Consider the following 15,760-nt stretch of genomic DNA (forward strand, 5'->3'; position numbering starts at 1 on the left):
CATTGATTCTTGATAATCGATTTCGACTCGATCAATTATGTTTTTACTTCGATCGATTGATTGCAATCGAGGTTGCTTCCCCGATTAGAAACCCCGATTGATATCTGGGTTCAAACATTCTCACCCCAAGCCCCGAATGCCCCGCCCCCAACCCTGAATTTCGAAACCCGATTGGCAAAATGTGCCCCGATTAGGGTCGGGGCCGATCTTTATTGGTGAGTCGGAGCCCGCAAAAACCGAATCTTTCAATTTAAGTCCGGCAACGCTGCCGGAAGAGTAGGGTAATCGGGAACGAAGTGTGGATCTTCGAGTGGACGGGCAGTCTCAACCTCACCACCAACCTGAACACATCTCGACCTCGTTTTTCGACCGTCTGCAGGCTTCATCTGAGTTAATTTGCTACAAAGTTGTGGCTTTTTCGTCGACAACATTAAAGGGTTTATTGAACTCAGGCGTATATGATTCAGTATTTGCCAAACACAGTTGACAAAATTACGACACGTTTACTGCCTGTGACTTCAGTAATTGGAATTCGATTTCATGAATTTTTACACAGTCTTACGCAGTCTAATTTAATGAATAAAGTTCATAAAAGATCAATAAAAAAATATAAAAAAGCATGTATTTCCATTTGTTAGAAACTTACATCTATTGTGGAGCTCGTTTCAATGGTAGTTTGGGATTGGGACACTATTTCCATTGGCTCCATCGTCTCTTACGCTGAGGTGGAGCCTATTTCTATCGTTGACAGTGGTGAAACTGACACTTGTGTTGAGGCATCCATGCCCTCAACTTGTGGTGGTTCGTCACTGTCTCAATCCAAATACATCGAAGGGTTGACTGACGGCAATAAAGAGGCATCCACATCCGTGGAGGCATCCATCCTGATGGATGAATCCATGTAAATGATATTATCCATCCTGATGCATGAATCTATGTAAATAGCGTCATCCATCCATCGGGGTGGATGCTTCCATTGGGCCACCTGGAGACGTGAAGTCAACCTACAGAATTCAATTAATAATATTTAAATTTAGAATTAATGATAAAATAATTAGGCTTAACGTAATTATATAAAAAATTACCTCTAATCTCTAATAAATAATAAATAATGATGAATTAAGCGAATGAATGAATGAATCCACCTACACAGAAACAACCAATATGGTCAACAAGTTAGCTGGCAGATCTCATCTTCATGTTGGTCTGTTTTTAAATGGCTTTTGTCCTGCCATTTTGAAATTTTTTAATTTTGCCATATACTGAAACACTGTTAAAAAAGTCGTTCATTTTTCGAACGAAAAAACCTTCGAATCGTCAACAACCCAGATCGAAGGTTGATAACCTTCGAAAACTGAATTAGTTTCCACGTTTCGATTTATTCATTTAAGAAAGGTTCTTTATTTTAAAAACGGCAATGTTAACAATAACTTAAGTACGAAAGAATTGTTACAGAAATAGTAGCAAATTTAGATGTTTCCCTTTGCCGCTTGTTGTGATGAAACGAAAGCGTCAAACTCGTTCACGAAATTCTTCCAACGTGATCTGTCGCCTACCTGCCCCCTTTTGGTAGCAGCACCTACAGCACAAAGGCAGTAGCGTTCCACTAGGAGCAAAAACCAAACATTGCAGGGTAATGGCGGTCAATAACATAATACACACTTATTAGGTTCAATACAGCTTGAGACATATTGTTAATTGGGACATTTTTGAAGTTGATAACATCACCACAAACAATTAACATGGAATAAGGAGCAGCATCTTTGGATTTAAATATTACAAGGGCACTTGTATTCACGCTTGCGTAGTTCACTGACAGAGGTTTGCCGAACTGTGAAACCAATGAAATGTTTAAATTAATAATTCCAATTCATTGTGGCACTGAGGCGTATCTGTACCTTTTCGTATTTAAATACTGGAGCACTGCTGGATTTCACTTCTTGCTTAGAAGAGCACATTTCGTTCACTTCAAGCAATACATCTAATGTTCCCTTTTCACTTTGGTCAAATCCTTTTCCTTTATTCAGTAGATAAATACGTAAGTTCTCTACCAGCTCGTCGAAATTAGCTTGGAAGATGAGTGCGCTGATGCTACACATTTTTGGCATCATTAAGAAATCTTCGTGAATATAAAATCATAAGTTAAAAACAATAATTAAGAATTAAATTAGAAATAACGTTGCAATGTTAACTTATATGCGCAAATTCCTTGTAATGTGGAATAGCATCGAATATCTTGGCCGTTGATTTTTCTTATTGCCATTCACGTATGCACGTCTTGCCTAAAACTCTGTTGTAAGTTGAAGCTGTTCATCAGCGTAGGTAGCTGCGTCTTTATCTGCAGTAGTCAGCTCTTGTGCTGCTGGAAATCTTGGGAGTCGTCCTGATGGCATCGCCATTGCACCAGCCCCACCACGAGAAGCATCAGCAGCAGCTGCAGCTTTCACATTGTCTCTCTTCAATTTTCTTACAAGTTTGGTTTTAGTGTTGTGAGTCAAGTTCTGTATGGCTTTGCCAACTTTTTCTTTCACGGTAATCTAAAAATGTGTACTTTGAAAATATCAGTAGTGCAAATATTGATATAAGAAAACTTACGTATGGGCAAGATGCGTTTCGGTCTTTAAGGCAACTATACTTATTCACGATCATCTCTGCATATGTTCGATAATGCCCCTTCGTACGATTTTTGGGATGTGTACGCATCAAATGTTTTGCACAAACCCGAAAGAATGCATTGGCGTGCAGAGTCAGTTGACCAGCAGTAATGGCAGCAGCTAGTTGTTCGTTTATTTCCCAACTTTCCATTCCTTCCTTTGGTAGGGTTACAGCAAGGAATGTACAGTCTATAATAGTATATAAAGTTCATATTAGAAATTAATATACAACATAACATATAATACAACAATAATAACCAGGAGTAGTATCGATGAAGCTAGGATGTTTCTCTTGGCTCTCACATACTGACACAGCTAGCCCTTTGTGCATAATTGATGAGGAACCACAGATATCTAACATACAAAAATTCACGTTTAAAAAGAAACACCCAGCACAGCCTTTCATATAAAAAAACTTACCAAGAGTAGCATCATTGAAGCTGGAATGTTTCTCGTACTCCTTATCTGCTGCCACAGCTAGACTTTTGGGCAGCGTTGATGAAGGACAACAATTATCTAATGTGCAAAAGTTCATATTAAAAAAAAACACAGTGTAGCATATAATAAAATAAATAACAATAATTACCAAAAATAGTATGATGAAGCTGGGATGTTCTTCGTGCTTCTCATCTGCTGTCATCACACTTAGCCCTTTGGGCTCCATTGATAAAGAGTCGCAGTTACCTAATGTACAGAAGTTCACATTAAATAAAGAGCATCTATATCTATTTAATAACTTGTGTAATATATACTTACGTGAATATTCACTTTCGGGTCTTTTCGCAATTCTAACGCACTTCTTCTTGACGGTAACGTTCTTTTTCATATATCTTTTCTTAATTTTGTTTGTCGAGAGATATTGAGCGTTTGCATCGGAACTAGAATAGACAAAGTCAGTGCTTTGTTCAGTATCGTCTGTTGATGAAAGTGATGTATCTTCATCACTGACATCGGCAGCCGTCTTCCGCTTCCGATTTCTACTGTTCTCCAAAAATTCATCTATCCTAGTAACATGAGACTTTCTCATTTCTGTATTTCTCAATTTGACGAGAATACTTCGTTCAATTTGACCAAATATGTCGTTCATATGTACGTCTACTTCTGTATCAATATCTTCGTCATATTTTAGAACTGAAATGTCTTCAAGATTTGTCTTTTCGTTACCCCCTAGGATACGAACAGTCATGTCTGCCAGCATTTCCTTGAGCAATAGTTCTTTGAAAACTTCAACGTCAGATCTTTTTGGATCATGTGCAGGAATTACAAGTTTTTTTACGAGAACAGGTTCTTTCAAAGATTGAAATTTTGCTACAACTATTCTTGCCATTTGGCGTGTTAAAGACTTGATTGACAATGTAAAGGAGTTGAAAAAAAGTTCTGCGGTTCTGCACGAGGCAAAAAAGTCAGGAAGCGTAAAGGGTAAGTGCCGTCTGAGAGCAGAGCACGAGAGCAGACTATTATTCGTACATGTATCGTCACTTCGCCAATTATTTCCCTAAACACTGCTGAAAATTCGGCTCGCCTGGCTTGACAATATATTAAGTCTCTCTACTCTTGAAGTTGGGAACTGATCTTGATCTGTAGTATATACTCATATATATTGCCACTCCTTTTTTGTGCTTTTTATTTCGTGATAAGTCAGCACATTGGTCTATTCACAATACACAATTTTTTAGGAAGATGATGAAATCAATGATTAGAAAATCTTCGACGTATTTGTATTTCTGCATTTGGCTCCTTTCTTTGGAGCAGACTCTTTTTCTTGGTTTGCTTAAGCGGAACCGTTTACCAAAGGTGATAGTAATTCAGTACAACATGCAATTAATTGTCATAATAAAACGAATACAGCGGAGCATAAAAAACGAGGCTATTACGTGGGATACCTATGAAATTATTTTTCGGATTTACAATAAAAGAAAATCGATCTAGACAGAAACTAACCGTATTTAATTCTTCCATTATTAAAAAAGTTTGTTCTGCTATTATTGTTTCAGCAATACGATAAAAAACCGCTAGTGTATTCCAAGTGGGCAAAGAACGCAAAAATACGGTTCCGATACTGCACAGTCTACCTGCAATAGTCAGTGTTTTCAAGGGCTGAAAGTTTGAATCTTCACGCAGACAAGACGTTTCGTATGCGTACTTCACCCACCATGCATATTTTACATGAATTGGGGAATGGTGGCCATGAATAGTGAACCTTTCCATCTTTCCAAAGAAATCGCCTTCTCCGTTTTCTCTTACGTCTAATCCGACAAGTTTCTGATGGTGGGCACAAAATGACCAAGGAACATTACGAAAGTTACAATTGCGTCTCATGATTTTCTTAAATCTAGCATTTTTCGATTCGTAACGAAAGCACCAAGAGTAACGAGGGGGCACAAACAATCGAATTTGACTAGGGAAATGGAGTAGGGTATGTAGTTTAGGGGTGATGGCTTTGCCAGCTGAACCAGCGACCTTTGGATATAAAAGCAAATGATTTCGATTGTGAAGCTTAATATTTTTTTCTAAAATAATTAGTTCATTTTCAGTAAATGAATAACACTGAAGTGAACTAATTATTTCGAGTAGAAGAAGGAAATTGCCATATTTGGGATCGGTACTCGAAACGAATTCAGCCAGCACAATGGCAAGACACATACCTAAAGAACCAATTTCAGAAGAAGAAAAAGACAATTTAGCTAAATCTAAGACCTCATTTTTTCTAATTTGGGGAGGGACAGTAAATTCACGATCACTTTTGAGATTAGCAATATTGTAATTTACAATGTTTAGATCTAACTTTATTACTGGGTCAAGGATGAGAGACTTTAATAAAAAAGCAATAACGAGATTTAAAACGCCTTCGTTCACAACATGCATCAGGTCATGCATGAAACACTTAGTGGTATCGTAATACTCCAATCTACCGAAAGGACATCTTTGATTAATGCCATATTTCATAGAAAGAGCAGATTTGGCTGTCACGGTTAGTTCTGCATTCTCAATTTCTGAAACTTGTACTGCAAAATAGAGTTCCGTTACGTGCATCCTGATTCATGATGGATCGATTCAAGATCGTCGCGAACAATCATACAAGTGCGGCAAGGCAATTTTGCTCCACCCACCTCTTCTTTAAATCCTCCCACAAAGTTTGACGCTGGCATATCGCCAATAAAGTGTAACAAAATGCCATACCACTTTCGTGAAACGTTTCTAATCGTTAACGTAATACCGTCTCGCAAACGTAACAAGTCGTCTATGAAGGGTTTTAAAAAAGCGTAGCAACTGAATGCTTCGCAATGTAGAACGGTAAATAGGAGGGAGGTTCATTAGGGTCCAATAAAATACGCAAACCTTATGTTTGCCTTTTTTGCTTCCAAGAGGATTGCCAGTTTCTACTTCATCCATGTTGACTTGGATGCAAAGAATGTGTCCATTATGCCTGATGAATAATGGATGGCATTTAAGATATTTTCCATCCCAGACATCGGAATAAGAAACATCTTGCTGCTGGTTATCGTTTGCTGCTGTGTTCTTCTTGAACGATTGACGAAAACTTAACATTACAGCTTCGTACACCATTTTAATAGAAAGAAATTGTTCGAGGGATTGTAAAAAGGGAATATAATACCCAATTTCGAACACTTCATCCATTATTTTTCCAAGTTGTGGATCATTAATCCAGTTGTATGACGGCTCAGCTCGATTCAAAATTACTTCCTTGGGCATCACCGTGGGAAAGAATTTGTCCCACGTTGTCTCCAACCGATAGCGAGTTAGCTGTTCTTGGTGGTGAATTTTGTCAAAGGCAGCTTTAAAAGCTGTGCTGCCAAAAACTTCAGTTGACACAAGGGTACTGAGCTTTTCCTGAAGTTGTATGAAAGAATGTAATACGTATAGTTGAATTATAGAAATTAATGGCATACTATTGTAAATAATTACCTGAATAGTCAACACACTCCTATTATAGTTGTCATGGATAGCATCAGAAACTAAAATAAGTGCTTCATATGGAAGGAAAAACTGGTGTCGAAGTCTTAATAAGATTCCAGTCTCCCACTCCAAATCATTTTCTGGTGACGTAGAAGGGTGGTAAATGTTGTTATTGATGAAAATCTGAACACCGTCAAGTTGGGATTCATGATCTGATGCAGGACTTACTGCTGGCTCCATGTTGTTCACTAGACATGCAATGAGAAAACACATTGTTTGTAATCACTGTTACATAACTAAAATATAATATGAGTAGCTTACCTTCATTTACAATATTAGGGGTGATTTGTGTTACGGTACTGCCATGTTTTTTATTCCAATGACGTTTAAATGAAATAAAATTATGATAGTGATTTTGGCAACCAGGATGTTTGCAAATAATATGAAAATTTCTAGCAGTTTTGTGATACAGCTTGACATGTGCATAAAAGCTAGTTGGGTGGTCACTAACTGCGATTACTAACATACACATTGAACATTTCATGTCATTTGACATGTTAAAAAACAAAATTACTTAGTGAAACCGTCAAACAGCAGTATTGTTTGGTTTCGTCTGCTAAAATATCGGTTGTCAATAAAGTACTTATAATGCTAAAGCATACTTAAATTTACATGAAATACTTTATTCCAAAACAATAGTTAGAAAAAAGTATGGAAAACCCTGTAAAAGTATGTTTGAGTAAAGTACTTATTTTATTTTCGTACTTATAAATCAGCTACCTACTTTTATTTTTGTTGAAGGATAAATATCTAAGTAGGGAACCTGAAATAAGTAAAAAGTTCAACTTTAAAGCAGGGAAAAAAAATTAAGTACGAAAATTTCCAGTTTCAGTACGATATATTTCCTGCTTAAATTTTCAGTACTTTAAAACTACTTAAAATGGCCGAAATAAGTAGTTTACCGCTGCTGTGTAAGGGATTCTCGCTTTATTTTTTTTATTGCGGGGAAAAGAAGGAAGGCCATCATCAGCAAATTGAGGCAACCTACAAAAGAACTTGCATAAATACGGATGACATTTTCTGTATATGAAAATTCAAAACTTACGATCTGAAGTTTCAACTGGGAGCTCGACTTTGTCACGTCTTGCTAAACGGTCAATTTTGTTTCCTAGTTTCACGACGAAGTTTTCTTCGAAGCTTTGTACCATTGGATAAGTGGTTGCAAAATCGGTGAAAATCTGATGGTAACAAAAAAAACATATAAGAATACATCAAATGATTAAGAAGATAAAAAACTTTACCAGAGCTCCGTTGTTGAAGTCAACAAAACGGGGGAATTTCTCCACAATAAGAGTAAAAGTTGTCAATTCGCTTTCGATCATAGCCTGACGTGCAGCAAACGTGTCCGACATGTACTGTGTTATCGTTCCCCTGTTTTGCGGGATTGCGAGATGCGTTTGGAGCCAGCGAATCTATAAAATAAAAATCTTTAGTGGAATGGTTTGAATAAAAATATAAAAAGAAAAACCTTGATAAGAGTATCTTCCTCCACGAGTAAATTTCGCTGCTGGTTGCTGTTCACGGCTTTCGTATTTTTCTGGCTCTTGCTTGGTTTTTGTTTTCTTTTTGACGGCGACATACTCTTTCGCATTGTTTTTAGTCAATTGTCAAAGAAACCTCCAGTTTTGTTGTTATAAAAGTGGCAGTGAGAAGACACTCCAGGCCTGATCAGTGCAAGGCAAGGGAAAAATTCTACGAGAGCCTTAGCTGTGGCATCTTTGATATCCGATGAGGGATACATGTTTCCACATTTTTTAGTCAAGTCGGCCATCAGTATTCTAACAATTTCTTGTCGGTCTATGTCAGAGAGACTCGGCGATGGTTGGGAATTTTGATATCGTTCCAACACATCTAAGCCTCCTCCATCCGCCAAAATTTCAGGGATACTGATAGTCGATGACACTACCTGAATAAAAAGACGGAAATAGTATTACAGAATGTTAAAATAATTATGCATACTGTTACCAACCGTTTCTTTGGAAACACATGGGTTCTCATCAGCACCACCTTGATTTTCAGTGTCAATAATTAAAACTGTTTCTTCATGTTGCTCTGTTTCAATGGAGAAAATTTCATCGACGGTCAAAACCTCGGCTTCTGCTGTTGGAATGGTAGGAACACATAATCTTGCTTTATTAAGTAGTTCGATGAATTTGAAAAGTTTTAATCTTGGCCCCAACTTGAGTCCAATTCCAATTAAATCTTGAATCGACAGACTCGATAATGTTTCTCCATCCACTCCTTCATCTATAGTTAATGGGGAAAAAAAATCAAAGAACATGTAAGAGGCATGGGAGATTAAACGAAATGTCTAGGGCACACAAACGAATGCGAATCTTTAGAAAAGTTCTCTAAAAGTCACAACGGCTCGCACTCTGCCAATTCATTAAAACCCTTTATTATTTTTACTTCACACAGTGGTGGTAACATACTTATCCAAGTTGCTTATTTGCCGGCCAGGAGTACTTATAAAATTTGTGTACTTAAAATAAACTCCATACTTACCATTTCTTCATGCTGATTTTATAATAAGTATGTTGGTGGACGTAAGTAAGTTGTAGTTCATCAGTATGTTTATCACACTTATACCGATTAAATAAATTTTACGTACTTACAGCCTAGTGCATGCTTAAAACCTTTAGGTACTTATACAAGAAACCATGCTTATAACGCCCGTGAGAAATAAAATTGAAATCGTGGTTTACGTAACATTCTGTATTTCAAAAGGTGGTATCATTTCAGCATCAATACACATCAAACAAGACACAAATTTTCAGATGAAATTACCAACGTTGTAGATATGCCACTAAAACATCAAAACTATATCTACGTCACGTATTTATAGATACAGTATTCCAGTGAATAGAAAGTTTAAGAGTTTTTCATGAAAGCATTAAACTTACGAATGAAAACTTTAAGAGATGAACTGTCTTTCGGGTCAACAGTGATAGAGGTGTTTAGTAGCTGAGAAATACAGCGGCGCTCAATGACAGACAACACACCATAAAGGGCAGGATAGTTCCCATCAAAGACGTAGTATACGCTGAGTAATTTAAAAACAGCTTGCCAACTCTTTGTAACTGGGATGTTCTTGAAGTTCCTGGCAGTTCCACAAATAATAAGCATCGACTGTAAATAGTCGTGGTCATCGAAGAATAACAAGGCCCTCGCATTGATGCCTCTATATGATGGTTCAACACGTATGTTTACCTTAAAAAAAAAACGATAGTTACTAAGTTGTGTGAATAACTGCAAAAGAGGAAAAAAATACTTGTGCTATTTCAAAGAGTTCTGCTGAAGAACTGGTTCCCTTTTTTGTAGAACACAAACGGTTGATGGCCATCAACAATCCAATCGTTCCCTTTTCTCCTTCAAAGAAAACTGCTGTAGATGCTGCACTCTGATTATTATGTTCTGCAAGGTAATAGCGCTTTAGATTAACCATCAGCTCATCAAAATTTCAGTCATTTTCAGGAAATCTGCATAAACCTATAGAGAAATAAAAGGCAATGGAAAAAAAATTGTTGTTTAACTGAATGAAAACTGTGTATGCAGATGATGTATTTTGAATACCTTCGGAAAATCCAAGTAAAAAGGAATTGCTGTCAGTATTTGATCCGTTCTTAGGCTGTGATTTGTTTTAACGTATAGACGCCTTTCCTTGAAACTTTTCTCGATATCCGAAGCAGCGATATCCAATTGTGATTCTTGAACATTTACAGGAAATTCCAGGTTCTGCGATTGATTAGGTTCGTGGGCATCATTAACTTTCAACTTCCTACTTTCTTTCGTTTTCACGTTTCCCCTTTGATTGTTTACGGCTTTTATAATTTTCATTTTCACCGACAGCTAAAAAAAAAAGATATTAGGGTTCTGTATAACTACTTCTGATTATCAATATTGCAGCTTACGAATTCTTCTTCAAAATCAATATCTTTCAGACAAGGATACTTTTCCACGACCATTTTGGCATACCTTTTGTACATGCCTTTACTTATCATTGATCCTTTGTTGATGTTAAGCAATTGTTTTGCACAAACGAAAAGAAATCGGTTACTGTGAAGAGTAAGGACATTTTTCTGAATTTCTGTAGCGAGAATAGGATAGATTTCAAAATCCTCTTTGCCTTCGTTTGGCAGACTAAGTATCACTTCTTCTGATGGAATGTTTTTAGACATTTTAACCAGTGAACGTGCAGGAGGGTTTTTAGCTGCTGTTCCAGCTTCTGATGTCAAGCCAACTGATGTTTGATGAGATACAATTTCTAGAATAAGAAATACATGTTAATTGCATGTAAACCATTGTATGATTACATTTAAAGTCACAATTCTCAACTAAATTATCTCCGATGTTTGATTCCTTAGTAGATTTGTTGACGATGTTGCTAGTTGAAATTGCTGGTGGCTTAGCTAACGTTGCTCTCTTCGTTTTAAAACGTTTGCGTTTTTGTCTGGGAGATTTATTAAGACTCTGAGCATCACCGTGATCAGTGCCAGAAATACAAACGGTGCTCTCATATTCGCTGTCGCAGCTGCAGGCAGCATAGTTTCCATCTGACTGTGTATGAAACACATCAAAAAGTTCGTTGTGTGTAAGCACATTGATCTTCACAGCATCAACATCAGTTTCATCAAACTTTACTAACACTGCTGTGTGTTTCACTCCATCTATGACAGCATATGAAAGCAATTCCCTCGAATCACTCACATCATTTTCCAAATTCACTAAAAAAGATATGTTGAAATCATTAATCATAATAATCAATCTGTCATTTAGTTTAAAATCTATATATGTTACAAGTGTTTGCAGAGCATTGCATTTTTGCTGATGAAGAAGACTCGCAATCAGATTTATGATTGTCTGTTACATCATGCAATTCACTTGAAGCATCTTTTCCTTTGTTCACTAAAAATAAGATCAATGTGATGAACTAGTGCAAGACATAACAGGCCAAGTTATACAGCAATATACTTACACCTATCACAGAAGAATTTTTTCTTCGATGATGGAGTATGTTCAGATTTACCCAAATTTTCAATAATGCTTGGTTCAGGGAATCCACTTGCAACGTCATTTTCTTCTCTACCTTTTGATTAAAAAACAAGACAATAGGCCACTGAATTTTAAGCAATAACTTGAAATGCAATACTGACCATTGAACGAGAAAGATGTAATGGTTGACATTTCTTCATTTGGGCAGTTCTTTCTAAGCTTCACAACTACATCTTTTTGTTTGTGATAAAACACAACGTCATGATTAACGTCTATGATGTCTCCAAAATCCTCATCGTATTGCAAAATTAGAATGTCTTCTACGTTTGACGCTTCTCTACCTCCTAATACCAAAATTGACTTGTCCAACATCATCGCCTTAAATAGTAGTTCTCTTAACACAATAAAATCTGAACGTCGTTCAGATTCAGGAAGTAATACACATTTAACTTGAAAAGGAGATTTCAAAGAAATGAAATTAACAAAAACTTTTCTCCCAGTCATTGGGATTGGTAGTATTTATGTGCACGAGTGCTTTCTTCCAGTCATTCTTGATATTAAAAAAGGTAAAGTCTATTACCCACCGGCAGCCGGTGGGCACTAGCGTCAAAATTGTCTATTGCCCACCGGCAGCTAGAGGCGCTGCAGAAAAAGAGTACTGTTTATGCTTGACCTGATTTTGCGAACCTAACGGCGTCCATTTAACGTATATTAATGCATGATTAAAGTTATTTAATCACAGACTAAGAAGAAAAAAGGCATGCTATATCACATTTTATGCTTCTATTTATTTCATGTACACATTTTTGCAATTTTTACAGAACCATGGTATCTCAGTATTTTCTGGGTATTCTTCACACATTCTGTGGAACCAATCCATGCAGTTAACATACTCAATCATTTCCCAGTTTTCCGATGATTGGCTGTATGCAGTCCTGCGACAATGGCAAAACACAGAAATCTGGTGTATTTCATCTACGTGAACCCTGGTGTTACGTTTCATGGCACTTGGAAATAATGTAAGTATTCTAGATTCAAAGCAGCTCTTCAAGTGTTGTCGCAGCTTCTTTGGATAATATGTTATCGTAGTGGGATCTTGCCCAATAGCCAAACTAACCGCAAAGGCAATGGCAAATATTCCAGAATCAAAAGAGTTCCTTTGACGCTGAACAGACTTACTAACATATTTCATTTCCTTTCCAGGTGTTTTACAAAGGCTGGACATGCAACTGAGTATGTGTTCATTGTGCGAGTTGTTTTTTTCTAAGGCTGTCATAGAGTGAGACATGTCCAGAATCACCAAAGCCTTTTGCGACAAGCACCCAGTGATCTTTACCATTGTGTACTAGCTGAAGCCATTGTTCTCCAGTTGCAACTGGGAACTCAAGAGCGCCTCCAATGGTACAGCAAAACAACCCACCAATGGTTGGGTGTTGCTGTTTAAGAAGAACTTGAGCGTAGTTAATTTGTCCTGAAGTAAGCTGGCTAGTATTTGTAATTGGTTGAAGGTTCTCCAAAAACAGCATGGGCTCATCCACACCCTTTCGTCTACGTTTAACAGGCTCGTATTCCTGCTTTGTCAAAGGTAAAAGAATTATAGTTACAATTTAAATTGGATTATTATGTATAATTACCCCAGCAGGTTCCACGCAAATAATTGAAGAATCGTTAGCGGGGATGATCGGTGTTGACGATGGATGGTTTACATCCGCAATAGAAGCGATACGGTCATCCGGAGCATAAAAGTTGCCTTCTTCTTGTCGAATGGCATTTCCTTTCAACAGCACGGGGTCATCACCACACTTTCGCATACGTTTAACAGGCTCGTGTTCCTGCTTTGTTAAAGGTAAAAGAATTATAGTTACAATTTCAATTGGATTATTATGTATAATTACCCCAGCAGGTTTCACGCAGATCATTGAAGAATCGTTAGCGGGGCTGATCGGTGGTGATGATGGATGGTTCACATCTGCAATCGAAGCGATACGGTCATCAGCAGCATAGAAGTTGTCTTCTTCTTGTCGAATGGCATTTTATTCGTCCAATAACTCTTTGGCCACTGAGCTGATAGGCTCAACACGAGCTTTCTTCACTTGCTTGTGAAAAGAATGAAAATAACCTTTATTTTCCTTCGGCCGCCCTCTTTTCTTCACTTCCACTGGATGGTGGAGTGATGACCATTGATGAGGCAAAGTCTGATAAAATCAAAAATGATTAATCACCTATAAGTTCCAAATCAAATTAATTTTACCTTTTCCTCGATTGTAGTAGTAGTAAACGGCTTTAGAGGATCAGACGAAGCATGGATTTTCGGTTCAATTTCGCCGGAATCAACAGTACTACTTGAAGCCAGATTATTGCTTTGTGCATCATTCGCCTGATGTACTAGCCTTACTGGCTTATTCATTTTGACCAAGTCGTGGATGTTTATGAAAAGCTGCAGTTTGTCCTGGAAATCAGGTTCAGACAAAATACTTAGTGTATTGGCCAGTTTCTTGAAGAGATCTGAAGCCATGTTGTATTGTTCCCTCTCCATCTTTGGCATTCTGTGTCTTTTAGACGTCTGTACCCTAGTAGGAGACGTAACGCTAGGCGTAACAATTGCGTCGTCCTAAAAAAGTTAAGTAATCAGATCTTCTTTGTTATTATTTCTTTCGAAGATAACTCAAGTTTTATACTCTACCTCTAGGCACTGGTTTCTCCAATGATGCGAAAAGGCTCCTGCCGGGATTTCTGTTTTCTCTTCGACGTGAAAGTGAATAATATGGCGGCAAGGTAGCCCAAATTGCATGAAAAAAGAACAACTGCAACCGCTTAAGTCTACTTTCAACTTGTATGTCGTGTATTCGTTATTGTTTACATTATTAACTTAATTACAACTAAAAGTAGCTTACCTGATCAAGTACGAAGTCGTATGTTTTTTTCATAATCTTCATTTCCCCATTCAACAAACTCCAGGCAAAAGGCGATATGGACCCAGCAAATTTACTCACCGCTGGATGTTTTTCCTGTACCGCAAATCGTAGATCTTGAATCCTTTGCTTCAGTTGCCTGTCGCTTAGTCGGATGAGGACAATGTTGATCAGGCCTTTAAGAACCTTATGGAATCTCCTTGACTTCTGGAAAACCTCCTTAATAGTGTGATGAAACCTGTTGTGGTAAGACTAAGTTGTAATTATACGTTAAGACGTTGAAGTAATAATTTGTCTTGACTACCGTTCCAGACGATTGGTGGTATTCTTTTCCAACGTACACAGATCACGACGGCCAAGGTTAGTCCACTTCTCCGCGATATCAAACCAATTGTCCTCAAAATAGGATGCAATGGTTCCGTTACCTACAGGTAAATATTCTTTAAAAAGGCACAAGTTTAATTTAAATGTCTAGTTACCTCTTACCTTTATCAATTAGGTACGCCTTATTATCGTCAAAAACAGCTTCCGTTCCAGCGTACATGGTATGACGAAATTTTTTAATTATTTCTAATTTCGTGATTTTGTTAAAGCATTGGCTATTTTTAGTTTTCTTCAAATGGCTATCAACTGCCTTAAGAACGTGGAATTGACAAAGGATGTGCTTTGCATCGGGAAAATGCCGTTCTAAAGCGGATATCTCGGCGCAATCCTTATCGGTAATTGTAACCTGGGTCACCGATATGTCGTTATTCTTCAGTTACAAAAGATATTTGTAAAAACATTAGAAAAAAATATATTAATAATTTTTTACCTCGGCAAAAATTTTCAGACATGCGGAAATGGCTTCCGTTGTCTCTTCTTTCAGGAAGAACAACGCCACTGGTTGTCCAGAGCCATTGTTGTCTTCAATAAGCAAGTGGTAAAGGGCAAAGCCTGCTTGTGTTGTCCTATACGTCCCATTCAGCTGGAGAACTTTTCCGTACTTTTCGTACAACTTGCGCTGCCTCTCCATCTGAACGAAAATAGCAGCAACCTCTCCATCAGCATCATGGAGAACGTTGACGACATTATTTTCGTCTTTCTGGAGAACTTCAAGGAACTTCACAGTATCCCTCCATTCGTCTTCGGACTTCCCTGTAATAATAGTAAATAAGGTATACTGCATGATCGGTATATGCTATATTTTCAAGTTAAGCTTACCTGTTAATGACTGCTTTATAT

At 37.5% G+C, this 15,760-nt stretch overlaps 4 protein-coding genes and 1 long non-coding RNA gene across 6 annotated transcripts; 1 reads left to right on the forward strand and 4 right to left on the reverse strand.

Annotated features, from left to right (window-relative positions):
• Positions 1-2,253: 2,253 nt before the first annotated feature.
• Positions 2,254-2,825, reverse strand: LOC116931781. Its single transcript, XM_032939419.2, has 2 exons — positions 2,596-2,825; positions 2,254-2,537 (listed from the first exon to the last, which is right to left on the reverse strand). Exons 1-2 carry the CDS (start codon positions 2,803-2,805, stop codon positions 2,283-2,285), a joined length of 465 nt encoding a protein of 154 aa, XP_032795310.2. The 5' UTR covers positions 2,806-2,825; the 3' UTR covers positions 2,254-2,282.
• Positions 2,826-3,131: 306 nt separating this feature from the next.
• On the reverse strand, positions 3,132-4,126 carry LOC116935481. Its single transcript, XM_045173882.1, has 3 exons — positions 3,411-4,126; positions 3,241-3,338; positions 3,132-3,170 (listed from the first exon to the last, which is right to left on the reverse strand). Exons 1-3 carry the CDS (start codon positions 3,979-3,981, stop codon positions 3,132-3,134), a joined length of 708 nt encoding a protein of 235 aa, XP_045029817.1. The 5' UTR covers positions 3,982-4,126.
• A 200-nt stretch (positions 4,127-4,326) lies between these two features.
• LOC116931783 lies at positions 4,327-7,137 on the reverse strand. Its single transcript, XM_045173391.1, has 4 exons — positions 6,894-7,137; positions 6,582-6,820; positions 6,271-6,506; positions 4,327-5,299 (listed from the first exon to the last, which is right to left on the reverse strand). The coding sequence occupies exons 1-4, from the start codon at positions 7,126-7,128 to the stop codon at positions 5,272-5,274; spliced, it is 738 nt and encodes a 245-aa protein (XP_045029326.1). The 5' UTR covers positions 7,129-7,137; the 3' UTR covers positions 4,327-5,271.
• A 2,708-nt stretch (positions 7,138-9,845) lies between these two features.
• LOC116935847 lies at positions 9,846-11,999 on the reverse strand. Its single transcript, XM_045173883.1, is given in 8 exon segments — positions 9,846-10,094; positions 10,097-10,121; positions 10,206-10,481; positions 10,544-10,872; positions 10,946-11,356; positions 11,430-11,537; positions 11,608-11,718; positions 11,786-11,999. Coding segments are annotated over 8 exon segments (1,704 nt in total). The 3' UTR covers positions 9,846-9,864.
• A 508-nt stretch (positions 12,000-12,507) lies between these two features.
• Positions 12,508-15,704, forward strand: LOC123472189. Of its 2 annotated transcripts, none has more exons than XR_006646483.1 (9): positions 12,508-12,643; positions 12,828-13,209; positions 13,264-13,470; positions 13,525-14,457; positions 14,583-14,782; positions 14,849-14,967; positions 15,036-15,081; positions 15,146-15,255; positions 15,369-15,704. It is a non-coding gene; the product is annotated as an uncharacterized LOC123472189 (long non-coding RNA). The 2 variants fall into 2 exon arrangements; XR_006646482.1 differs by having other exon boundaries at positions 12,510-12,643; positions 13,267-13,470; positions 13,528-14,457; positions 15,369-15,702.
• The last annotated feature ends 56 nt before the right edge of the window (positions 15,705-15,760 follow it).

Source organism: Daphnia magna, linkage group LG5, assembly GCF_020631705.1.
Source record: "Daphnia magna isolate NIES linkage group LG5, ASM2063170v1.1, whole genome shotgun sequence".
Lineage (NCBI taxonomy): Eukaryota > Metazoa > Arthropoda > Branchiopoda > Diplostraca > Daphniidae > Daphnia > Daphnia magna.